Raw genomic sequence first — 27,743 nt, forward strand, 5'->3', positions numbered from 1 at the left:
GAGAGAGAGAGAGAGGAGTTTGTGGGAAGGGGGGTACCACACAGCTTATGGGGGCATATACAGAAGCAGCTCAATTTGGGATAAACTATGTACAATACAAACCATTCATACAAATTAGGCTCTAAGATATATAATTCATTACATTACATTTTATATTTAGTGACAATGAGCAAGCCCCCCCCCCCCAATTCTTCACAACCAAATATTAAAACTAAGGCTGTGATCTTCTAATAATCTGAGCCAGGATTTACATCAACAGTCAAAAAGAAAAAAAGTTGAAGATTGACAGCACCGTTCCTGAACATAACCGTAAAACTTGTTTTTCTGTTTTGTTTTATAAAACATGCCTGCGGGTGAAGCCTGCTCAATGCCAGGTTGTCCTCAGGTAGACAGGGGCAGGACAGGACACTTGTCACCAAGCCTCTGAATGCACCACCACCACCTGGTATTTGGACCACTGGACACTCCCTCTTCAGCTCTCTTGCCTGTGGGGTTGGATGATTTTCATGTGTGGGGATGTTGAAGACCTTCAGGAGTAGGAGAAGGATGAAGGTGTCTGGAGGAAGCAGATTTCAACTGCTGTGGGCGGAGAGTATTGCAGGGTAAAAACATAACGTAGCATCCCAGACTTTCTTGGGTATTTCGTGGCTCACTGAACTTAATGTACATAAGCGATACTAAAAGGAATGTGAAAAGTATATTCATAAGATAAAAAGCTTTTACACAAACAAATAAGGGCAACATGACATTCAGAGTCACTTCTAAGTCGATCTATCAAGCCTCTGCTATGTACACATGGTGCATCAATGAAATCGTTAAGAAACAAACCCCTCAAAGAATGGATACATCATTATTATCTTTACTATTATTGTCATAGTAGTCATATCTGTGTAATAATACTAATAATCATACTACGAATACTAATAACAACAACAATAATAATAATAATAATAATAATAATAATAATAATGAGAATGATAGTATTATTATTATTAATAATATAATTAATAATAATAACAATAACAACAACAATAATAATAATAATAATAATGATAACTCCATTCTGTGCCTTTTATGTCCTTCACATTGGGATGTTAAGGGAAGGGGGGCGTGTCAGCCGGAGGGGAAGTAGGGAGTGTCACTGTGGTAGTTGTAGTCCGGGCACACTTTCTGCACCAGCTTGTAGTCGGTGCTGTAGAAGGAGATGTAGATGCAGATCACTTTGAATGGCTTGGAGCAGAGCCAGGAGACGTGGCTCTGGGTCTGCTCCTGGTAACAGGTCTTGGACGGGTCGAAGTTGCAGAGCGTGTTCCTGGCGCCCTTCTCCACCTTCTCGTACTCGATACGGCAGTTGAAGGACTTGGAGTCCTTGGCGTCGATGACCGACTGCTGCGCCGCCACGTCAAACTCCACGATCTTGGTGGGCGGGACCAGGCTGACGGACACGTTGCCCTGGCCCGTGGAGTTGTGGCGGAAGTAGACACTGAAGGTTCCGTTACCATGGTCCACGATCTTACCGGTGATCAGCAGGTTGAGTTTCACCGTCTTGATGTTGGAGTGGAAGTCCCCCCAGCCGAACATCTTCTTGAACTTCCCCGTCTTGACCATGGGCCGCCGCTTGGCACGGGGCCTGGAGTCCTGCAAGTCGGTGGTGTTCCGGAGCCAGTCCCACAGGTCCTGCTCAGAGTAGGGCTCCGGGGTGTCGTAGCGCAGGTCCAAGGCAGTGGTGTTCTCTTTGCCGTGGAGAGTCTGTGAGAGCAGCCGACTGATGGACAAGTCCTTACTGCCTTCTGTCCATATGTGTTTTAACGTGGACTTGGGACTTCCTGACTTGAGGAGGTCCGACTTGGAGGCACGGGTACTTGTCACCTGCAACGAGATAGAGAAGAGATACATTTCATTAGCCGGTGTGACACGTATTCAAGCCCGATGACTTCAGACATAATAGGAGGAAAATCAAATAAATGTCTCTCTCAGGCGAAGAGATGCTTCAGCAGATATTAATATCAGTTTCAGGAAATATTGACTTCACATTCAAGCATGCAGCCTTGCTCAAAACAGACCGATCAAATTGATTGCAACAGAGGGGAGAGATAATCAATTTTACTGCAAGCTTCAATTTCAGAACGTGTTAGCAGACAGCTCCCATTGGGGGAATTATAATGAAGCATGCTGAGTGAGAAAAAGACCACAGCGATCAAAAAGTCTAAGACATTGTTCCCATCTCCTCCTAGCTACCTCTCCTCCCCCTGTCAGATAGAGGGGGATTCCACTGGCACACACAGATAAGCACAGTGGCTATTCAGTAAGTAAAGACCAGACTATTACCGAAAATGTGCTCCTTGAATTGATGATTGATGAACCCCCAGGTTTTTCACCATTTAGCGCAGATGAGTGGAATTAGGTTCATGCAGGCCCCGGTAGAGGGGTGGGACATTGATTGCCTGATTTCTACTGTAAGACCTGACAGCAGATCCGTCTTGCCCAGGTTTTCTACATTTCGTGGGCTGCCCCTAGGATCGATACTTTGAAAATAAGGTTTCACTACCGATCAGCTGGCCCTTTGAACATGAATTGCCTCACAGAGCGTGTCAGCACGAGAGTGATCCAGACCGGTTTAAACATATCATTGTGGGGGAAATATGTCTATACGGCTCACATAGGGTGGGAGAAGAAAAGAAAGGAAAATACACTATCAATACACAACCTTGAATATGTTTTGAATTGCAGATTAAAAGGCATTTCCCTTAACCTGTATTATATGTTGTGCTGTACATAAATAATTCATAATGGATGTTTTTTTTCTTCTGAACATACCATTCAGCTATTACTAGACTATTTAGTATTTAGATAGGTAGTTATAGATCACTACAACCTTACACTGGGCCTGTCTGTTTGGTTTGGTCAAATACGGATACTCATGAATAAATAGAAAAAAAGGTTTTATTGATTGAATATGCAGATGGTGCTGTAAAGGTATTGATTTGAACCACCCCAGCTGATTCCATCTGGAATTAGTGATGGGAAGCATTTAGAGATTAACATTGATCTGAAAAATTAATTAAGATTAGACTACTCAGAAGGGCTTAAGGGGCCCCTGAGGGACTGCCTTATGCCTGAGGGACACAATGATGTATATTTTATGGAATGGGAGCATACTTGGTGAGCACCATGTAAGACATACTGTACATATGTACATAGGGGGGCGGCTATGGCGCAGGAGGTAGAGTCGCTGTCTAATGATCACAAGGTTGAGCCCCGGCTGGCCACATGTCAAAGTGTCCTTGGGCAAGACACTGAACCCCAAAATTGCTCCCAGTGAGCGGGCCGGCGCCTTGCATGGTAGCTTGCCACCATTGGTGTGTGAATGGGTGTGTGAATGGGTGAATAAGAGGCTGTTAAAGCGCTAAAGGCCGTAAAGTACTTTGGAGCAGCAAAAAAGGCGCTATATAAGTGCAGTCCATTTACCATTTACCATTTACATAGTAATTATCAATGACTTAAAACTGGTGAGAAAACACATGGTTGAGGTTGAAGATTCATACAGTGTGTTACATGGATAACTGGTGATAGTAGCTTCAATCGACATGAGGGAGGATGTGGAGCGTCCTGCATCATCACACCGTCTGATGACATCACAGCAGTGGAGGCTAGTGGAGGTAGAACTCTGAGGACAATCCCTCATTGTAATGACTTGGAATGCGAGGAACGGAATGCATAGAATGGGATTAGGAACGGCGTCAAACACATGTTTGATACCATTCCTATGCCATTCCTCATTAGAATTCTATGCATTGCATTGAGCTCATCCTCTGAGTTCTTCCTCCACCAGTCTCAACCCTGCAACACAACAGGGTTAGGAGAATCACCATGTACTGTAGCGAACTAGTCTGGGGAGAGAGTGACCACCACTGACTACATCTGAAGAGCAGCCATCTTTCTTGAAATGTAGCGCTACAAAGGAATGTAAATGTTAAAGGAAGAACATCGCACGTGCTTGGGTACACTATGTCGAGGGAATGCGTACTCCCTCTATCTCTCCTAGTCCATTGCAGCATGTAGGGTTACTCTCCCATTTGTGCAGTGAATATTCCTCCATATAGTATATGTTTGTCTATTGTCCTGTGGGTGGGCACTGTGCAATGTATACAGACATGTTTATCTATTCGGCTTGAGGTCTTCTTGGTCCAGCTTGCATTGGGCTGTGTGCCAGTGTGTTTGCTGGAGCTGAGCACTGCCAGATGCAGCGTACACCGGAGGGGATGGTACATCTGGTAAACATGGGCAGCTCCGGCCAGCAGAGCTCCCCTCTCAACTGACTACAGGCCAGACTCAGACAGCTGGGCTCCTCCAGGCGAGAGAGAGGAAGGCGGCTGGGGCACGGTGTCCAGCGTGGTGTCTGTATGTATGTGTGTGTGTGTGTGTGTGTGTGTGTGTGTGTGTGTGTGTGTGTGTGTGTGTGTGTGTGTGGTGTGTGTGTGTGTGTGTGCCATGTAAATCAGAACACAACACAATACAGTACAACACTACTGTATGGTAGATGTACAGTCCACATAGAGTGGCATTTCTCTCCATGGGTCTCTCTCTCTTTCTTTCTCTCTCTCTCTCTCTCTCTCTCTCTCTCTCTCTCTCTCTCTCTCTCTCTCTCTTTCTCTCTCTCTCTCTCTCTCTCTCTCTCTCTCTCTCTCTCTCTCTCTCTCTTGCTTTGTCTCTCCTTTCCATTAGTGTACCCTTGAGTAAGGCACTTAGCCCTAAGTTACTCCAGGGAGACTGTCCCTGTAATCTCTAATTGTAAGTCGCTTTGGATAAAAGCATCTGCTAAACAGTTGAAATGTAATGTAAAATGTCTTCCACTGTGCTGCCCTCTATTCTGTCTGTCTCCTCTATGAAGACATCATGTACTCTAGCCTTTCTCAGTTTGTGATTCTGTTGTTCTCTATAGCGGAAGGTCACTTGACCCAGCTAGTCTGACAACACTGCACAGTAGCTCTTTTGACCTTCACTTGAGTTCACAAAACCATCTCTCTCACTGCAGAACCAAGTTCTCTGATAGCAATCAATACCCAGCTTCGAGTGTTCAGCTTTCACCTATGACTTACTCCCCTTAAATTACCATCCAGGAAATAGTTATTGTGATGGACTTCAGAATTCAGTTTATGCAAACACCACCCTTTAACAGGTATCCCAGTCTCTCGAATTCATGTTCTAATTAAAGCAAACTAACAAAATTGAATAATTAACAGGATAGGGTAATTTAGAAAATGCAATTATAATATTTGCCACACATCTGAATGCTAATTGGAGGTAATCAAGGTTTTACTACGCATCGTTAATTAGCAGAGCATTAGCCATGGTTTGAGCTTTGACACTCATGTAAAATATTGACGCACCGTACAGTGTTCTTTATCAATACATATTTCTATGTCCATTGCTTCATGTCGTTAGTCGTTATAATTGATTTTTGTTATAGTTTGGTTCTCACAATGGTTTGTTTTTCTAAACAAGTAAATATATATACATACAACTAAAATTGAGCATTATTTCACACTTCTTAGTATTTGCAGCATGAATCAGTTGCACATAAAAGTGTACTGCTGCGTTTTCCAAATTCCTTTCCAAATAACCTTCTGGTGTACTTTGCTTGACTGATGCCTGACTTCATGTTGAAAATAGCAGAATGAGCAGAGGCCCAATCTCATTTAGTTTACTGCAGTAAAAGACAGTAGACAAAAGATTTGAGATGAGATGAGCTTCCAACTGCCCCGTTCCTTTTAAACCTTCCACTCATATCCATGGTAAAAGAATGGCAAATCATTTGCTGGAGTCTTATTCTGGGAGAAGAATAGGGGCCTGTGCATAATGGGTTGTATGAAAGGAAAGCTCTGTAAAAAGGGAACAGAGAGAGAGAGAGAGAGAGAGAGAGAGAGAGAGAGAGAGAGAGAGAGAGAGAGAGAGCGAGGGAGAGTAGACAGTTCTATAAGAGGAGGAAGAACTAAGGAGGGGTGACCCTGAGCATACAGACAGTTAACCTCCAACTGAGTAAAGTAATTTCCAAAAGAGTCCTCCAACAAAATAATGGGTTGACAACACTTGGCTACATCCTTCGTACAATGCAACATCCTCTTTCTGTGCTGAGCTTCTTTCCTACAATGTGAGACAGCAACGATGATTAAAATGCTTCCTTATTGTTAAAACCAAGGTGTTTCAACCCATTGCCTTCATCTGATGTTAACAGATAGATAATTGATCTCAAAGTCAACAAATACTCTATTCCCGGCCACACCAAGGACTAGTTATTTCAAAGCCAGTATTCCTATTATTTAGAGATGTAAATGCATTTCAAAGGTGTATCCCACTTGTAAAAGGATTGCATATGAAACATAACCATTATAAACATGACTAAGCCTACGCTGTGTTCCTGGGTCAAACCAGTGATGCTTGAATGCAAGCCGACCCAGCAGAGAGCTAGACAGCTGTTAAGTGGCACTGGAATATCACATTGTGTCCATGCACTAGAACTGCCTAATGGCCTTGTAAGAAGGCTGTTAGACGCATCATTAAAGCAGACTTTCCAATCTCTCTCTCTCTCTCTCTGTGCGTATGTGCGTGTGTGTGTGTGTGTGTGTGTGTGTGTGTGTGTGCGTGTGTGTGTGTGTGTATATGAGCATGTGTGTGTGGGTGTGTGTGGGTGAGACAGGCTCCCTGACGCATGGGTAAGTGGGTAATGTAACAGAAAAGCACAGTAGCCTTCAGCGTAAATACAGACTTGACACTGACCCCGAGTTCACCCCATGCCATAGACACCCAGAGAGGTCTTAAGCTCTAACCAACGCATCTCCAAAAAAAGCTATATGTCGTGGTTTCAGAATATACTCAGAAGACGTTAAAGAGAACTCCTACTCCGCAGTACCAGCAGGGGGTGCTAAAGAGAGTGAGGGTAAACACATTGGCTCCGATGGAGATTTTCCAAAATATGGCTATCGAAAATTATTTTAGATATTTGATCTAAATGATGATGAAGACATCTGACCCATTTCCAAGGACAGAGACAGCGTTTTAGTTGCAATGTTAACTGTCTTTATTGCGCCTTACAGAGGGACGCCCACTGCTGGCACTGTCATAGGAACTTTTACTCTCTTGGATGGGAAAGATTGGTAGCGGAACGGCCATAGAACACCACTGGTATAATCCACCTGACATTTGATCACCTCTAGGTCTCATGGTCATATGAAGTACTTTAAAGCATAACTGGCCTTAAGTGGTACTGTACACTGCTCTGATACCCTCAATAGATTCAAGACCAGACTCAAGACCCATGAATGAATGAATGGACTTTATTGTCATTGCTACAGTACAGGTACCAAACAACGACATTTTCAGACTTGCCTTCCTACACACATCATGGGTTATGAATTCAATGAAATGACAGTCTCTCTCTCTGCCTTCATGGCCAGATAAGTGCAGTAGTACACTAATCATCATCACTGATTTGATAGATTTCTACAGTATGAGCTTACCCAGGCACACACCCACACACACACTGCTGAAGTTTGTTTGTTGAAATCTTGAGGCTAATATGTCCTGAGGCTCCATAAATCAAAGCAGGGTTTATTTTGTCAGCACACAGATGGCCCGAATACACAACTCACCCCAATTAAGACCTGGGGGGGGGGGGGGAGTAAAAGGCAGAAAAACGTTAGGAGGGAAAAAGGGCACCTGTTCGCCTGTCATATCTGGGGCTCTTCTGATCAGCGACTCTGAGGCTTTCCTACGAGCCGTTTCTATGCAGAATTAATGATGGCAAACAAAGCTCACGTCTCCTTACAGCCCTTTGTGACTTCATTCTCCCTCCACTTTGGTCCCTCTCAACTAATCTTCAGTGTCACACTTAATGAGATTTTCAGTTTGTGAAGTAAGTAGAGCAATGCCTACCCCCCACCCCCCCTACCCTCCCAAACCCCTCCCACCACCAACACTACCACCATCAGCTCCCATAATGCTTCAAGTACCCACTTCTGCACTTTACCCCCAACCTTTTTAGACTTTATAAAAATGCATTAAATCCTAATCACATTACATAATTGGCTGTACAAATATGTATAGCTATCTGGTATATAATGCATTACGTGCTATGGTATTAGCCTCGTAATTCATAATGATCTGCTTAAAGAGAGGCGTCATCGCAGAGAAAAACAAGCAGTGAGTCATTTAATCAAGCATTAACACAATTATGCAAACACAGGTATCGAAATTGATTTCATTAAGTAAATGTAAATTAACAATTGATTCTGTCGCACAGCACTGTGTAGAGGACAATATGTAATGCAATTAGTTCCATGATTAGCATAACGTTTTACAGTAGCTCATGATCTCATTGAGGGTATGGAGAGAATCTACAGCAACGGCATATTTGAACATTCAGAGGTGTTAAGAGGGGTTAAATTGACAGTATTTCAGTTTATATCCTGCTATTTATAACTCTCATTTTAAATCCATGACAAGTCCAGTAGGCCCACGAAGGAATACAAAATATCCCCTCAGCCCAAACCTTAAGCAAAAGGGTCTTCCTGTCCAACCCTATCTCTCAAACCATCTTTCAAAAGATTTGTGATGGAAGGCCAGTTAAAGAGCTCTAATCAAATTCATGGAAATGTCACACGTTGATTACCATTCATACTGCCACACAAGAGCACTAAACAGTTGTGAAGTCCACCGTTCTATACAAATCATCATAACGTGACAGAAATGTAGAAATGTAGCTTCAATTAAAATCACAGCCTATTCATACACAAACTCTGGCTGCGACCAATACATAGTATACCACATAAACACAGATATGTGCATGCTCGCACACACTGTACATCAATGACAGTATAATTCATAGTCAGTGCAGTATGCTAGGCCCAAGAGAGAACACAGGGCAGACCCGATGTGTCTTCTAACAACAACTGATGGAATGTCAACACATTTAAATAAAACACACCTGTACCGCCAGTAAGAAAAGTTATTGGTTAGTGGGCTGAAATTACTGTACTTTATACCAGCTCATAGCCATAGCATGTTAAAAGCCTGCAATGTGATGCCCTGGAGAGCAGCCTATCCTTTATTTGAGTTTTGGAGGGATCAGAATGAAGATTTCTCCTCTGAAGCAGAAAGAGAGAGAAAGAGAAAGAGAGAGTTCAGGAGTCAGGTAAAGAGAGAGAGAGAGAGAGAGTCACTACGGAGTCTGGCATTACTATGCACGGTCGTTGTTCAAAATCAAATTAAACCCATAATCCAATAAACTGCCATTTCTGCTTTCAATGACCCCTCAGGACCTCATTTTAAATCCATGACAAGTTTTAATCAATATGATTTAGTGGTTGAGGACACAAATAACTCACAGGAAGAAAAAAAAAAAAAGGATGTAGTCGCAGGATCCCTTTACTTCTCTCTATTGAGCATCTGAAATTGGATTTTATAAACGGCTTTTAGTTTGTTACTGTCCTCCATTTTGTTTGGCCATAAGGTGACACCAGACAGAGAAAGAGAGGGGGGGGGGAAGGAGGCTAGAGAAAGCAGACAAAGGAGGATGTGTCAATAGCAGTATCTTTAAGGTGCAATCTGTGAAATGTTGTTGTCGCTAGTAAACACACAATTTATAGCCTCAAAATATGCATAGATACACAAATAAATGCTGATCTCATGGAAGGTCATCTGTTGCATCCATAAATGTGTCATGGTTTGGGGGCAGTTATATGGCTCAGTTATATTGCTCCAGCCCTAATCTCGGATCCCAAAAGAGATTCTGGGGACTCTCTGGGTATTAAAAAAAGTGTGGTTATAAGTTGTAAACAAGTCCACACAATCCTCGAAAGTTTCTTTTTCCTGTAGGCTTCTCTGGGTAACCCTCCTCCTCTGCTCAGGCTGTTGTTTACACGGCGATGTGCACACACTGCATGAAATGAAAACATGGAATCAGCTGAATACTTTCTCAACGGCAGCATTTCGCAGGTGCGCAGCGTGCTTTCAATTATCTATTTAAAAAAAAAAGACCGAAAAAACGGTCTAAATCCTTGCCTCCATTTGAAGCACTCGTTTCGATTCCTCAATAGAATCTGTGTGGCGCTGGTGAAATTCACCGCCTCCCGTCAGCAATTTTCCACGGGTGCGCCGTCAGACTCTCTATGGAGAGACTGACTCAGTGAGACTACTCCTGCCACAAACCTGCGTTTACCAAACAACATGTCAGGATCAAGCTATTTGCCAGAAAAATAAACAAAACAACTACATCTATCAATGCCTATCTAAGAGGTTGATGGACAAGGCCACACTGTTGATGACTGGTAAGAGTGTGTCCATGTGTACAACATCCACATCTTCATACTTTCAGTATGATAGACAAGGACGAAGTTCACAGTTGATAACAGAGAGACAGCTAAATGAATCCATGTTGATTTTAATTTCTGTATCTGAGATAAATTAGATCATTACACTTCGAGTATGTCTTACAGCTGTTTGATTAGCCATAAACATTTCCCGATTGAAAGGAAATAGATAATATTTGCATGCTCTAAATGAATGCCTGACTGATATAGTTCTTGTTTAGCTTACAGTTTACAGCTATTCTTAGGAGCAAAACAATTTGACTAAAAACATAAGTAAATCACAGAAAACGATTACAAAACTATTACAAATTATAAATAATCACCCGAAAGCGAGGAAAACTGTTTTTCTCAGAAGTCACAAAAAAGAAAAAAAAAAAAAATCCTAAAAAACCTAATGGAATTCAGGCAGCTGAACCTGAAACGTCCAACCTTATCACTCCATTCCAATTAAATTCAGCCCAATTGCCTCCTATTCAAGGCATGTATTCCCGGCCGCGCTGCTTAAACATACCATGGAGTTCAAGTTCATTTTCATTTCAATGAAGCAGACTGACAAGTTCCGGGCTGCATCTTAGTGCTGCCACTGGAACGGACTTGAAGAGATTTGAGGTCCTGGCCCGCAACTTTAGTGGGATCTGGGTAAGCTCAGACGTAAATGAACAGCAGCTAGCTTGAGATTAGCTCTTATCAGACCACATAAAGCCCATGTGAAGCCTGTGTGTGTGTGTGCGTGCGTCCGTGCATGCGTGCGTGCGGCGTGCATGTGTGTGTGTGTGTCTAGGGTGTGTGGAAGGCAAGGTTAGGCATGCCTGACCGAGTGTGACACTATCTCCAGGCTTCACTGGAACATCATAAGCCAGGTAGGCCGTGGTCCCTCCACTTTGAGAGCTAATAGGAAAATCAAAGGCCTGTGTAATGTCTGAACCCACAGACTGGAGGGGGGGGAAGTGTTTTGCATTTCATGCCGTGGCCTCTCTTGTTAAAGAGAGAGGAACGTGTGCTACTTTATCTGTACCGGAAGACTTATTTCTCTTCTTCTCACTCAGATTTCTACCTAATATAATGCTTCTGACCTGTATTAGTGGCTGCCTAATATCACTACGGCATATAGTGTCAAAGCTGTACGGTTATCTGCCCAGAGACTATTAAACCAGCCGAGTGAGTGCCTAGGCTGAAAATTAAATCAACTATCCCTCAGCATGGGCTACACTAGACCCCCCCCTCGCCCCCCCGCACCCCCACCCCCCCACCCCACTCTCCACCCTCCCCACCAACCCTCACTCCTCTCCTCCTCCTTTGGGAGCTACTATGTAACGTACTACTACTGCGTGACACAGCAGTCTTGTCTGACCGAGCAGGAAGAGGCCACCGTCACTCAGGAGTGCTGTCACTGTGACAACATGCACCGCAGACACCCCCGGTGAGGTGGGAGACTCCGGGGGGAGGCCCTGTAGGAACACAGCTGTAGACAACTGTCATTTTTTGTCGTCACATGGGAGTACAGGCAGGGGAGGCTGGCAGATTTCTAATTCTTCCACCAGCCTCCACAGCTGTACTCCCACGGAACAGAACGAGGAACGGAATCAGACAGCACAGTCATCGGTACCTTTCCTCATTCCGTTCCGCGCATCACAATGAGCCCCGTCCTCTGATTTCCACCTCCACAGGCCTCCACTGGAGTACAGTGAGGATGATGCTAGAAATATCAGAAGAGACGAGATAGCACGGCACAGTGCATATGTGTAAATGCCACAGAGTCATTATCTGTCTTGACCTTTACGTGATGACCTGCCACCATCCACTATGGGGGGGCCACACCTCAACCTTGTCTGTCGCAGAATTACAGAATAAAAACTCATTTGTTACACTGTGTAGAGATGGTCCTGATTTAGCAATTTCCACACAGCCGTCGTCACAAAGCGGGCCACTGAAATTTGAACAAAAGGGGTTCAGGTCGGCTTTGTCTATGTCAAGACCTCGCCTATTGTCCAGTGCCACAGTGGTGCTTTTGTAGAAGTCACGTCCATTTAAAATCCTCATTGTCCTCACAGTTTGCCTTTCAGCCTGACTCTCTGCACCATTAATCACGAGAGACAGGGCTGGGGACATCCTCAGACGGATGGGGGACTGAGCACAGAGCTAATCTCACGTTCCAGCTAGGAAACCATGTCTCTGCATTGTGTCGGGCATTAGTCATGTTGCATTAGGCAACCTTCATGTAGAGAACATGTTCATTTAGAGAACCCCCCGATTTAGATTTGAGTCCAATTTTATGTCGCACATAGACAATTTTCCTCTCTCGGAGAAGAGACACAATCCAACTGTGAAGCAGACCCAGGGAATCCTGTGCACGTTTCAGCCCCCGTTATGTTATTACAGGACATCCTTTAGGTGTAAATAGAGGATTTTCATAACGCACCACGACATCGGATCGCCACTGATACCCCACGCTGCTGACTGGCTGAGATATTCAGAGCAGCTTACGCTGGTGTCTCATACACAGCGAGAGGAGAGGGGAAAAAAAGATTAATTCGGAATGACTTACACTCGGTGGCCATGCGGGAGAGGCAGCGGCATTACAAATGAAAGTGGATTTTAAATGCTAGATTTAACCTTAAATGGTTTTGCTATGCGCTGTTATCATCCCTTACAATGGAGCAGGGAGGGTCAATGCTCAGCCTCTTTCTCTGAGAGGGAATACGATTTTCTGTGCAAAATTCTACCTGAATGAACCTACAGTACTGAACAGTATTGAGCGTGTGCAGTGTGTACAGTAACTGGTAAATACTGGTACATACACAAACATCCCCAATAACTCACAGATTCAGTTGAAAAGTTATTTGCTAACATACAATTACAGCACCTTCCCCGGGGTGCTCCAGTATTGAACATTGACACGTCCACTTCCAGCTTAAAGGGATGCTCCACTCTAATTGTCTAGCACTAGTATTCAAAATAGTACACCACCCCAGACAGTTTTTAGGCTATATAAGATTATCTAAATTTCTGTCGGAATCGCCATATTTCCTAGTACCTAACAGGTCTCGAACTCAACTCTGGAATACTGTTGTGTCCATTTTCAAATAAAATGTGTTCTGTTTAAAACATACTCAATAGAGTATACTGTATATGCATAGATTTCTCGTGCTGGTGACTCTAAGTGTTTGCATAGCATAACATACCCTTGATTAGAGTGTTTGGAGTGTGTTTAAGATACCTTACTGAAAGAAGTGAGACACTCACATAAAAACGCTTTGAGATAGGTGACTATATCAAATCCAAGTGCTTTAAGTTAAAAGGAGCAGCTAACAACACAATGCAGCTTGTAATCTAAATAAGGGTTTGGCATCTGTTAAAGATAAGATCAACTACCAAGAGTCTAAAACAGAAGCTACAACCATTATAAAGCTACAAACTCCTCTTTGCTAACGACTTGCTGCTATTCAATGTATTAAGTATTACGGGGGTGGTTGTGTATTACTAAACCATATGAAATAAGCCCATTGGTCATTGTAGCTGTATATGGCTGCAACTGCAGCTTGCTGGGGTTAAAATGAGCCTCCTCGTCCCTCTCCTGATTATCCGGCTATTCTCATAGACATGCACTAATACTTTATCCATACTTCTGATTCTCGTGCATATTATGTCTATGGGAGTGCCATGTTGGACAGCTAAATCTTAGTGATGCTTGTGTCACATCTCCTACAGGACTGTAACTTCACTGTGTGAACTTCACTCTCCCCGTAACTGAAAGCTGCCTATTTCAGTACATCCATTGAGGGGGGCTGAGAAGAGGGAGCTATTTAAAAAGGGGATTATAGAGCCCATTTCACTCCTCCCTTCCCCCACTGTACCCATCCATTGCTCATGTATCACTACACTACAAGAATACTGTACAAGGAGGTGTTGTAGTTTTATATCATTTTATACTGACAAATTGAAGTCTCTCTACAGTTTGGTGAATCTAGCACTCAAGGAAGGCCCATCAATCTATTAAGAATCAATTAAATCCACGACAGAGGCATTTGAGTTGTTGAAGCAGACAGGCAGACTTCATTTCTGACCAGTAGGATACAAGCAGAATCAGGATTTTTGATGAGTGACATATGCTGTATTTAGTCCAAAGGCTAATGATAACCAGCATTTTATGAATAGATATGATATTAATGTCCAATGCATGGGAAACTGCTGTTAGTGTCTTAATAATAATATCAGATACTGTACAGTACTCTAGGATCAAGGCAGGTATTTGAGTTAAGAGTAGCCTGAGCACCGGGAGAACAGGTGAAGTAGGATGACAGGTCAACGTCATGTTGAGTGCAACAGGAGCCTTTCAAAATCTGGCAGTTAATTTGCTGCTACATTTCTGCCCTGTCACTCATCACACAATGAAACGGAGAGCTCTGTATCAGCCCCATTCACTTCTGAACAGGAAGGCTGGACTGCCTGCAGAGACAGTGAAACGCTGCCAGCAGTCCAGCCACACATTTCACTCTTCCATTTCCTCCTTCTGTTTGATCTTAAATCAAGAGTAATAGATGCATTTATGCTGACTAATAGAACAAATCTGCAGTAGAAAACACATTCAATTAACTCTGGAGCAGTTTTGGAATAGCTTTATTGCTCGAGCCATTAACTTGAGACATTGAGTCAAATAGTTCTGAGATTTTAGCTGAGTCTCTAATATATGGAGAGAGCAAGACATAGAGAGTGGTTTTTATGGGTGGAAAGTGGTGCAAATACACATTCTCCTGCAAGAGCATTGCACATATCTTCTGAAGAGCAATTCTTGAAATACACTCAGGATGACACACTCAGGATGACACACTTGGAAATGGATTTCATGCGGCATGTATGGTGTGCATGCCTGTCCATCAAATCTTATCCTATAATATACCCCTTATCCTCCCACACATACACTCTGTTTCTCTTCCCCCAATCACCAACACACACACACACACACACACACACACACACACACGCATGCACACACACACACACGCACGCACACACACATGCACGCATGCACGCACGCGCGCACACACAAGCACATGTAGACAGATTTATATTCATATGATTTTCCACACAAAGGTTTGGCAGAGACTTTTGGCTATATTTTGTTAATAGCAAAACATATCTAATATTGATCTAATATCTAATCTGACTCCAATGTAATTATCACTATGTGCAAAGAATTGTTGAGTTGGTGCTGAATTAGTGCAAGAAAGTTCAGATAGAATGAATCAAGTGAGAATGTAATAATAACTGTATACTTTTACAACTATTACAAGGTGAATACTTCATAGAGAAATGTTACATCTTAATAGAGAGAGTAGAGATAGAGAGAGGACCACTGGTCATTCAAAACAATGCTACTCACAACATGATGAGAACCTCACAACAGGACACAGGAAAAGAGAAAGAGCCTCTGCTTTTCATATCACCCTAAAAACCACAGTATTTAAATCAGGAGCTGTTCATAAGGAGTCCCAATCAATCGTACGTATTACATCCAAACTGATGGCCTCACAGCTTTGACACCTCAAGACATTCCACAGAGCTCAAAGCCATTTTCCTTCCGTGGGATGGTAAACTTAAGAAGATTGGGGCAGAATTTAAATTCTGCCACAGTACACACACACACACACACACACACACACACACACACACACACACACACACACACACACATACACACACGCACACGCACACACACACACACACACACACACACACACACACACACACACACACACACACCATCCCAACTCCAGGAAACAATCTGAGAGGGATCATGAGCACCTGTCTGTGGCCCCATGAAACGGTAGCTGTTAGGGAGGCTAATGTTTTAAGTAATGGCCTGTGAGGCCTGACAGATCGTCTGTGCTCTCTCAGAGCTGTGGGCCCGGCACTCTGAGAACAGAGCCCATCCATCAAAGGGACAGGATGAATCAGTGCCGAGACACCTCACTACCTGTTAGAGGAACTCCCATCAGCAGTAATTGATTTGATAAATGCTCCAGCGTACAGAAAGAGAGAAAGAGAGAGAAAGAGAGAGAGAGAGAGAGAGAGAGAGAGAGAGAGAGAGAGAGAGAGAGAGAGAGAGAAAGCCGCAACCCCTTAAACTTCAAAAGTTTAAAATGTCTTCTGTTCTCAGAGAGAGAGAGTTCTCAGTATGTATGAAATGGGCGCTGGGAGGTTTGTATCACAGCATTGCAAGTCGATGGTAGAGGATACAATTAAGCAATATCACACGAGAGGGAGTGTGTTATACTGAATATCAGCACGGCTGTGATTCGGTCGTAGGTACGAGGCCGCAGGCTTAATATCCTCACAACAGTTCTACAGTGCGATTTATTAGTTAACAGTAATAAGCGGCAACAGATTATGATTTGTTATTTAATCATAAAAATAAACAAAAAATAGTTCCGCAACTGAACTTCAAATGGACTGTTGCCTTGTAACCTGAACACAAACATGTAGTCTAATTAACGGTCATTTAGTAGAACATCTGTGTGGCGGAGTGATACATATAGTTAAAAGTCCCAGTGCTGTTATATTGTATATCAGCACTCATGGAATGCCTCTTGTCCAATCAAATTACTTGGTCGGAACTAACTGTTGTATAATATACAGTAAGAGCCGATGTCATATGTGTGTTATAAAATGGAGGGGTTAAAAGTATCATTATCTACTGTAGTTAATCTGACGTTTAACATTTTTTATGATTAAATGTTTACAAAATGAAGGGAAGCTGAACAGAACCATTCAGCTGGTGCCACCATTTACTGTTGGCTATATAGCATGGCTTTGTCCATACATGATTTGTGAAGAATCAGGTCTTACAAAAACGTTATGAAGGCTTAATAAAGGCTTTAAAGTTGTATTATTTGTTTAAAGTGGAATTATTTATCCCACAGCCTTAACACTAGAACAGCCATGAGGGGTCATTGACCCCTGTAAGTAAAGAAAAATGTTATATCTTTGCACTCGGTCACATTTCAGGACCCTCCTAGATATGTGCGTTCTACCACCCAGTATCCTTACATTTTCATCAGGATAAGCTAGTATAAAGCTATTTTGACGTTTTTCTGTGTAGGAAGCAGACTAATTTACAAGCGGCCAACTAGTGGTCGTTGTGTGTAAATAGCAGCTTGAGCATTGTAAAGAGGGGGTTTTGACCCCCAATGCGGCTCTTTTAGTAGGTAAAAAAGACACGGCTGTTCTAGTGTTAATCTTCAGGTTGCCTGTCGACAGCCATCATCCAATCATTCATAAGGTATGGCCATGTTTTCTAAGTGCTTTTGAGTTCAAGATTTAAATCTAGATTGCATTCTATGAAATTGAGTTTTTCGCTGTAAACAGAGGAAACATATGGATATTTACTCGGCGTGTTTGGATAGCATAATGGCGTTGAATTTATTTCCACTGCAGAACGTGAAAACATAGATGGTGTGATGAGCTGAACACACACAGACCCGTGGCAAACAATAACCTGCTCCATATGTGACTCCAGGTGAAAGGCTTCCATTAGAACTACAGGTTCACTCGGATAACGGGACTTATGTGAATCTGTATGAGCGTCTCTGTTCAGGGAATGGAGAGATGGAGAGATAGTGAGACGAGGAGAGAAAGAGAGAGCAAATAAGAACGAGAGATAAGGACACAAATAGAGGGGGAGGTCTCCTCACCCTCCTCTTCTCTTCCATATCAGAGCCGGCGTGATATGTCACACTAAAGGATGAGTTTTATCAAGCTGACACATGATTGACGGCTGTCAGCGAAAGCCCTCCACCACAGAAAACCTTGGAGCTATTTCATTTTTTTGTGACTTTCCTCGATAGCTGGGAAGCCAGTATGGGGAAAAGATATAATTGTACATCTGGAAATCAATAGTGCTGGAATCTCCCAGGCTCCAGTAAGTAATGAGGTGCTGTCATTCGCTGCATAGGGAGTGATAAGCACTCTTATTGGTCTATTCCACTGGACTGGTCCACAGTCATAAATCGTTTTCCTTTTCATGGACTTGGACTGCAAGTTCTCACTCTTTAATTCTCCAATTAGAGTATAATGGTATTACTTATTGATTAGTAAATTCAAGATAAGCAATACACAAGTATGTGCACAGCAAATGTATTTTGATTATCATAAAAAAGAAGCCACAGAAAACACCTTTTGTAGCTCAGACTAATCTGCTCAACTCCAACTTGTTGTGCCACCTCTGACCGCTGATAAGTACAGGAACGAGCAAATCAATAGTGACACAAACCATTTGAGTTTAACCTAAAGGGAGGCAAGATAGGCCAGTATGTTTTATCAGACACTCCACCAAGACTGGGTAATAAAGCAATAACAGCAGACAGTTTGTTGTGACAGTTTGTTGTATCACTACGAACATACTTTATTGCTCATCACAGCAGTCTACAACCTCCATAATCACATCTGTCTCCAGTCTTCTCTAAAATGTGCGCTTGTTCGCTTGAAGTGAAAGCAAAAAGCACAAACAATCAAGAGTGTTGAAAGCAACCGAAGTTGACGCACAAACTGTACTGTAGGCATGTCAACATCAAAAGAGATGTGCTACACACATACCACAATAAAAGACAATCACCTCACTTAAGATTATTATATTTATATTCACCTCCAATCTCTCTCTAATCCTCGACATTCTTTGCTACATATTTCATATGCACTATATGTCCTTTAAACCCTGCTATAACCTCTCCAGTTCATTTCTGCTTCACCTCTTCAAAGACCAAAATTTTGACAAATCAATTTTATATTCCCATTTAGCTTGTCAAGTGAAAGTAATTTGCACTAAAAATACATGCCGAACAGCACTTCTAACCATCTCACTGTGCCTTCACTTCCCCGTATGAGAATTATGACACATTTTGAGAAGTTAATTTCATGATTCCATTCTGATGGGAAAATTGTCCTAATGATATATTCACTAAAGGAAGCCCTATGTTCTCCAGAGGCAGGATGCAGTCTTCATTTGTAAATGCGAGGAGCCGTTCTGTCGACAGCCAGGGTTTTAAGAGTGCTTGGACATGTGTTCATCACTCAGGTTTTTTTTCCGTTGCTTTCTTTAAGCCTCTCCATACGTTGTCCCTGGAGCGGGCCTAAAGCGCCCGGATGGCCAATCATTGTAACCTAACGGGATGGAAAGATCTGGGAGATAACGGACGTCGCTGGTAATTCCCATCAGCGGGTACCGTGACTCTCGGACTGTGAGGCGGACACGGTGGGGGCCCCCGATGGCAGATCCATCACCCACGTGTGCGCTGGAGGGAAGAGCGGCACAACCAGCGTTCCTCCTATTCCTCCGCCTCACCCTCCTCCTTCTTCCAACCGCTCCCCACCCTCCTCTCCCTCCTCCCCCCTCACAGAGCCAGCCGAGCAGGAGCACACTGTTTCTGAAGCCCAATTTATGCTTCTGCGTCGAATTTACGCGCGGCTACGCCGTAGCTTGCGCAAGGGCTCTCCCGGTTTATAGTTCTGCGTTGGTCTTTACGGCTCCGCGTTGGTCGGTGTACTCATAGCGGCATAATAGCGATCAAAAAACTTATTTTTGTTATGCTTGTTGTAAAGAAAATGTCTATAATGCATTGAAATGACAGTAAACTGAGATAATAAGATGGTTATCATAATTTTCAAATCTTTATTAATAAGTAATTACAGAAAAAGTTAATTACATTTCTGTCATGACTTCCGCATTTACGAGAGAGTCGGAATGTGACGCTACCAAGCGGACCAATCACAGTTCTTATAGATAACTTTACATTAAATATGTCTATCATAAATATAATTTAAACCCAACGAACAGCAATGGGGCTCCCTGTAACTAATAATTTATTTCTAAATAAACAGGATTGTACATCTCGTAAATGTGAATCTCGCTCCTTATAGGAAGGCTGTGCCTGACGCTTCCATAGGGCGCTCCGTTGGAACGGTGTACTCAAAGCGGCATAATCTTTTTTTTTTGGTTTGTTTTGTTATGCTTGTTGTAAATAAAAGTTATATGATGCATTGAAATGACATTAAACTAAGATAATACGATGGTTATCATAATTTTTCAAATCTTTATTAATAAGTAATTACAGAAAAAGTAAATGAAATTTCTGTCATGGCTTCCGCATTTTGGCCGACGAGAGAGTCGGAGTCATTTCGGAATCATGTGCTACCAAGCGGACCAATCACAGTTGTTATGGTTGCGTAGGCACTGCCGCATAGTTACATTTTTGGAGAGGTGCGCGTCAACCTACGCCGTAGCCTACAGCGTAGGCTGCGGGCCTACGCAAGGCTACGCCGTCGATTTTACGCAGTAGTATAAATTGGGCTTGAGACCGCTTTTGTTTCTGTGGTCAATCAAGCCCATCATCAGACACAGGCAATCTATCACCACCACTGCAGCCAATTTACTAATGCGGGGTACACACATAAGGATTATCTGGCCGATTTTGGCCCGATTTTCCCCCTTCCGACCAAAGACAGAAAACGCCCGATTATCAGATGGCTCTAAAGATTTTCCTATAACAAAATCCTGTGGTGTGAGGTGTGTTAAGAGTCAATCTCTCCCGACAACCTGCTCGGAAAATGGTCGTGGCCGGCAATCGTAAATGTCAAATGTGTTCAATACTTACGACCAACAATCCTAGGGTTGCCAGATGGACTCTGGTTTTTTTGGGTGGAATTAGCGGTTTTAGACTGTGGTTAGGGTGGAAAATGTCATTCCCATCTGGCAACCCTGCTCGCGAGTCCGACTATGACGTGGATGGAATGTAGCAAATCAAGAAGCGAGCTGACTTCTTCTTTTCGTTATTCTGCACTTTATTTGCCCTGTCGCACATGGTTGCCTCGTACAGGTCAGTCAGGATACTATGTTAGATAATAATAATAATAATAATAATAATAATAACTTTATTTGTATAGCGCTTTTCCTGCAAACGTTGCAGCTCAAAGTGCTTTAATCATTATATAATCTTAATTTAATTATTTTGTAATTTAAAGGCAATATTCAAAGGATGGGTTCACGCGAGATTTCTGGCGTGGGGGAACGAGACTCGAGAGAGTCTGGAGTCTGTCGTAACAATAATCTTTATGTCTGTGGGGTGCTGAAATGGGAAAATCGGCGCACACCACACACAATACGATCAAGGCTGTTCAATCCAAGATTTGTTATCTTCATGTGTGGGGTCTGTCTCAGATAAAAAATCAGTTAAGATTTAGAAAATCCTTATGTGTGTACCCCGCTTAAGGCAGGGACAACATCCAGCATCCCTGTGCCTTTGTCATCCAGAAATGCATGTAGCATCTGTACAGCGACAATAACCAAAGAGCTGTCGGTCATAACATGCTTTTATAGGAGGGATTTAAATCTAAAAACAGACCACAGGCAATACCTCAATTATATGAATAAAACATTGGATAGTTGCACCACCTGAAAACTCACTAAAGGTAAATCATCATTTATCAATATCAGTAAGGTTTTTGAAAGCCTCATCAGGTCAATGGAAATGCCACTTTCAACTTTGGCACACCTCGTTTTTAATAGCACTAACGATACTTCTGAGTCCTTGGGGTATCTGAAGATGTCAAAGCAGGGTCTTTAAGGGTTATCTGGTCATTTCCTGCAAGAACCTTTACGAAGCAACTGCTATCAAGGTGCCACACTCTTCCCTCCCAGTGTGGGATTGCAGAAGCATGGCTATATATGGAGCAGACAGAGAAATGTCCCCCAGAGGATCAAACCCAGGTCGTGCCTTAGTTGGAATTTCCAGAACCGGTGCCCTTGATTGGTCAGCTGAAGCTTTGACCTCTGAACTCTGAATGCGATTGAAAATCTGGAGCAGTGCATGGAGGAGAGAATAGAGGATGTGGTCATTTATCACCCCAAAACACAGACACACGCACGCACGCACGAACGCACGCACGCACGCACGCACACACACACACACACACACACACACACACACACAAGGACACACTGGTACAAGCATGCACACACACACAAACACGACACACACACACACACACACACACGCAAAGTGGTGTCTGATCCCCAATGCACAGTCAGGGGTGTGAGTTGTTGTGAGATGTGTGCAGGTTGGGGGTCATCAGCAATGAAATATTTTCCAATTAAAATGCCATCAAAAGATCTGAAGAGTCTTTGCTGTAAATGTTTGCCATTGTTCTAACTTTCCCCCCCCTGGATTCAAGTAAACAACACTGTAATGATCCATGCAGTCAACAATTAAGCAGCAGGGGTGCTGAGGGGCGATTCCAACAACTCTGTTCCATTATCATTGACCTTCGGACCCCAAATCAAGGTCAAGCTTTGTGTTCTATGTTGCCAAAGCTCAGAGACTGTCTGGGAGCATATCATTGGTCCACGGGGAGACGCGTTTATGATGAAAGAGCCCTGCCCCCAGGCCCCTGGTGTCATAAGTGGAGCTCATGACGAGCACGGTTCAATAGACGTGCGCCACAGGCAGGATCGGGTCACCTTGAGATGTCAAGAGTGTCTATTACCTGGCCATGGGGGGGAGTCTTCAGTATGAACGCACTGTATCAACTCTCTGATTGAGGGTCAAAGGTCAACAATACTGAAGCACGTCTGGGACCCTGGGACTACGTAGAGGTGTGGTACACTACAGTAGGGTAACCATATTAAACCAATTATTTAAACCACTATTCAAGTGTTCGAAACTAAACCATGTGTAGGCCTTTATGGGGAAGAAAACATCATCATGCTGGCCAATTGCTAGGAAGGTTTCTATGCTATGAAATCCCTTCCGCCAGTACAGTGAGTGTAATCACAGTCGGTGGTGGTCTGCATCCGGGTAGTGGCGTCTAACTAGTTGAGAGGCACCTGAGTCGCTGAGGTAAAGTATACACTTGACTGTTAATTCATATGGAACAGAGCCTCTCCTGGACCGTTTTATGGCAGTGGATTACATAGCTGTGCTCAGAAACTGAACTCTCTGGCCTTCTGTGCTCTGATTCTGCTCTCCAACTCCAATTCAAGTAGTACTGCGCACAGTGAGCATGGCTACAAATAACAATCAGATTGGACAAAATTGCTATAACACTGATGTGACACTGTGTGTGTGTGTGTGTGTGTGTCAATGTGTGTGTGTGTACACATTTACTGAACGGACTTGGACAATTTGGACAAAATTGCTATAACACACGGATGTGACACTGTGTGTGTGTGTGTGTGTGTGTGTGTGTGCGTGCGTGTGCATGCGTGCGTCCGTGCGTGCGTGTGTGTACATTTACTGAACGAACCAAATCCGACTGGACTGATTTCAGGATTGTTATGGCAGGATGTTATGATGACATATCATCTAACATCTCCTGACAACCATACCGGCGGCGACTGTGCCAGACCATAATGCAACAGCAGCCACACATGACTTCTCTTTCCCCCTGTTACCTGATTTGCAGGAACGGTACATTTACACTGTGTGAGTGTGTGTATGCCTTAGCCTCATCATAGGCTGATATCAATGTGGCATTCTCTCTCCCAACACACTCTCTCTCTCTCCGTCTGCTTGGCAGATTTACAACCCGTGTTACAATGACGGTTGATGGTAATGGTGATAGGAGTTCTGGTTAAGCAGCTGTCTGTGTCGGTCCCTCAAGTGGAATGCCAGCGCACTATCCCAAGTGGGGACGTGGTGGTATGCCTGGGGGAGACCTGCTTGCCAGTCACAGCGGCGTGTCGAAGCAATAGGAGTCAACCTGCCATTCAGGGAACATGCTTTTCACACTGTCGACAGTCTGAGCACTGTGTCACTCAGCCACTCATGGGAGCAACACCTTCAGTAACAGGGATGTCAGACACCTTTTGACTGGGCCATAGCCAAGCCGGGTTAGTCAATGCGGTGTCACACACACATGCATACACATGCACACACACACACACACACACACAGAGGCACGCACGCGCACGCGTGCACACACACACACACAAACACACACACACACACAGAGACACGTATGCACGCGCACACGCACACACACACACACACACACACACACACACTCACATACAGAGAGACACACAAAGGGGAAAAAATCACTCCACCATATGGATTATAATAATGACTCTTTCATTGAATTTCGCACCCATAGGTGATGAAATTCATTTATGTATGCCGCCCTCATGAAGCACGCCGTGTTGTGCCACTCGTACCTGCATCATTGTACTTCAGAGCGCAGCTATCGAGGTCAAGGCGTGTCACGCAGACAAGAGGCTAATTAAGCGGAGACAAGAGCCTTTTACGCGAAATAACACCATCAAAGTTCAACTCTAATCCCCCTAGGTATGCATAAAGCCGACACTTAACAGGCTGGGGGGATCCACCGCTGGGTGCTGGTAGGCAAACTGGCTAGTAGTCGCTCTATGTGTAGAGGGCTGCAAGGGAATTTCCCTGGCTACATAGTGTACAGGTTTTTACTTTTGCCTGCTCGCGGCTCTGTCAGTATTGATTGATTGATTGACTGATTGACTGAACATGTTCATTGTGTGAAGCGCATTGAGTTGCATCTTGTAAGAAATGCGCTATACAAATAAAATTTGATTTGATTTTATTTGATTTGGAAAATAATCTAGATTTAGAGCAGACAGGGTGTCGAAGTTATCCAGCTATAGTCTTGAATACGCTATTTATCCAATTCGTAGAGAGTTCAATAAAACACGAACACAATTCAAAAGATCCATGTCCATGTCTTCCAAATTGTGTGGCAAATATAGACGTTTAAACAGCAAAAGAAAAAAGAAGTGTATTTCAGATAAGGCCCCAATGATCCGAATGGGTTTATTTTAGATATAAATATCCATGATTATTACGCTACATGATCCGTTGCATTCCCCTCATCAAAATATAAAAATGCCAGGTACACAATGTAACATTTACTGTTTGAAGGTTAATGCACTGTGAAATAACCAATTTGGGGAACCTAAAAGCTTGTTTAGGCGTGACAAATGACACTTGATAAATAGTTTTTTGTTAAGCAGTTACCATTACTGGTTTGAAGCGATGTTTTGATTCGTTTTAAAACATTGTTGCTAGACAAAACAAAGTCGGAACACCACAATAATTATGTTCATAATAGCAGACTGTAGAGTTGGCCAACAATAAGCTCTGCTGGGACCAGTTAAAACAAGCTTGCAGTTCAGCACCATGGACAGCTCCGCGGTGCGGAAATTCAAAATCCACTCAAACAATGTTCTCTCGACCAGTTTTCAATTTAGAGGCATAGTTCTGTTCTGAGCGAGTGGAGGACATAAAGACAGTTGAAGAAATATCATAAGGTGCCTAAGGTACGATTATTATGGATAGAACAATTCCTATCAAATATAATACATCAATTTGGTCTATGTAATTTAACTTTACAACAACCCTATACTATGGATGCAAATCACGCAGATTATCAATTATCAATCAATCAGATTATTATGTTGCATCTGCTTGAATGGTGTTTAAGCGAGATGCGAGATAACCTGTGACAGTAATCACAACCCTAATCAAAGTTCCCAAATTACTCAAAATCAGGTGAGGCTCATAATTACTCAGGTGCCTTCCTAAATTATCTAGGCCTATAGGCTATTTGTATAATGATCTAAAATATTTGAAAGAAATTATTAAAATGTCGAAACTCGCCAACTGTACATTTTCTATTTTGTGTTATATAAACAAATGCGCCATGAAAGTTTCCTGACCTAATTATTTTAGGCCACTGTTTTTCTAAATCTAAATGAAAGAACGTGACAATATTATTCCAGATCCAACTTTGATAAAGCCTACTCAAACAACCAGCATACTGCTTGATGACCTTGATTAACATGTTGACTTTATTTGTGAGTATAGTTTTTTTCAGTAACTGAGTAACTGTTGACCTGTGTGATGGATTAATTATTAACCTAATACAATCTATATTAATCAAATAAAACGCAAAGTTAGGTACAGGTTTTATGACTTACAAAATGTAAGGAAAACGTATGTTCTGGGGGGCGGAAAACGTGTTTTTGCTTGTAAAACAATAAATGCATACTAAAGACCTCTACTAAACATTCGCCGTGTGTGTGTGTGTGTGTGTGTGTGTGTGTGTGTGTGTGTGTGTGTGTGTGTGTGTGTGTGTGTGTGTGTGACCTTCCGTGTATTTTAGACAATCTTTTTTCAACATTGTGTTCCTGTAAAAAGTAACAGAAAATACAATACAGGACCCACTTTAAACGCACTGCAAGTAGACTAATCTGAAGCGCCGTGAAACGTTTTAAGGCCAAGGTAAATAGTATAATTGTTCATATCGAAGTTTAATTTATTTCGAATGATTGACACCACTTTGACACAAAACAGAACATGTGAGTGTAAACGGTTCATACATTTTGGTAGTGAAACACCACACTGTATTTTGACAGGCTATTAAATATGCCGTCATGAATGTGAATCGAACATTTTCATTTGAAGAGTTCATGCTGAGTTGTAGCCCACAATACAAACAAGAACATTCTCTGTCAGCCTAAACTGTTTCTATTATAAGCAATATTATGCTCCGCGTAGGTTCAATATTGTTTTGTAGAAATACCAGCAAAATAAATAAAAGTTAAATCAAACAAAGATTTAGAAAGGTAGGCAATAGCCAAACAATGTAGACATACAGTACAGACGCACCTGGATGTGCTCCTTTTGGTTTGTTATGGCGCCCCCAACAGACGTGTTCTTTGAATTGCGCCAACTCGCCTCAGGTTTTACGCGCGTGGAGAGCGTTGCAAATTGCATTGTTTTAAGGCGTTTCGTGTTTCTACTTTCTTTCTTTTATCACAACAGGCCTTGGTGTAAAACATGTACACATAAGATATATATTCAGAAGTACTTCGATCTTTCCTTTATGTGCAACCAGATGTTCACACTTTTTTCACAATCAATTGAACAAGTAGTAGGCTATGCCTACAATAACGCACAGTGATCGAAGATGGCCCAACGCGCAAATGATCGTTGAAAAGAAATGGCACTCATAATATAGAATGGCCAAAGTCCGCTTTTATTCCCACCCCAAACACAAGTGTGTCGTTTTCCCAATAGCCTAACGACACAGGACCCACTACTAAAACGGACATAGCTGTATGCCATGCTGTGACAGATGCATATCACAGCCCAAATATTGAAGCGCCTTCGCTTGTGAATGTTTTACGTTGTAAAAAGACCGTTCAAATTGTCCTGACAGAAGAGGATAGAACAATGAAATTACACAATATATTGACAAACAAATAAAACTCACCAGGTAGACTGCTGGCGTCAGGAGTAACACCGCACACCAACACGTCGCCTGCATCCTCCTGGATCTCAAACTTCCACTAATTTC

The 27,743-nt window shown here is 42.8% G+C and overlaps 1 protein-coding gene across 1 annotated transcript; it reads right to left on the reverse strand.

The window, feature by feature from the left end:
- Nucleotides 1–1,113: 1,113 nt before the first annotated feature.
- nxph1 (neurexophilin 1) lies at nt 1,114–27,743 on the reverse strand (the record flags this gene model as incomplete). The annotated part of the gene is made up of 2 exons (XM_080525256.1): nt 27,660–27,743; nt 1,114–1,869 (listed from the first exon to the last, which is right to left on the reverse strand). The coding sequence occupies exons 1-2, from the start codon at nt 27,711–27,713 to the stop codon at nt 1,114–1,116; spliced, it is 810 nt and encodes a 269-aa protein (XP_080381382.1). The 5' UTR covers nt 27,714–27,743.

Source organism: Nansenia antarctica, assembly GCF_963989245.1.
Source record: "Nansenia antarctica genome assembly, chromosome: 3".
NCBI classification, from domain to species: Eukaryota; Metazoa; Chordata; class Actinopteri; order Argentiniformes; family Microstomatidae; genus Nansenia; species Nansenia antarctica.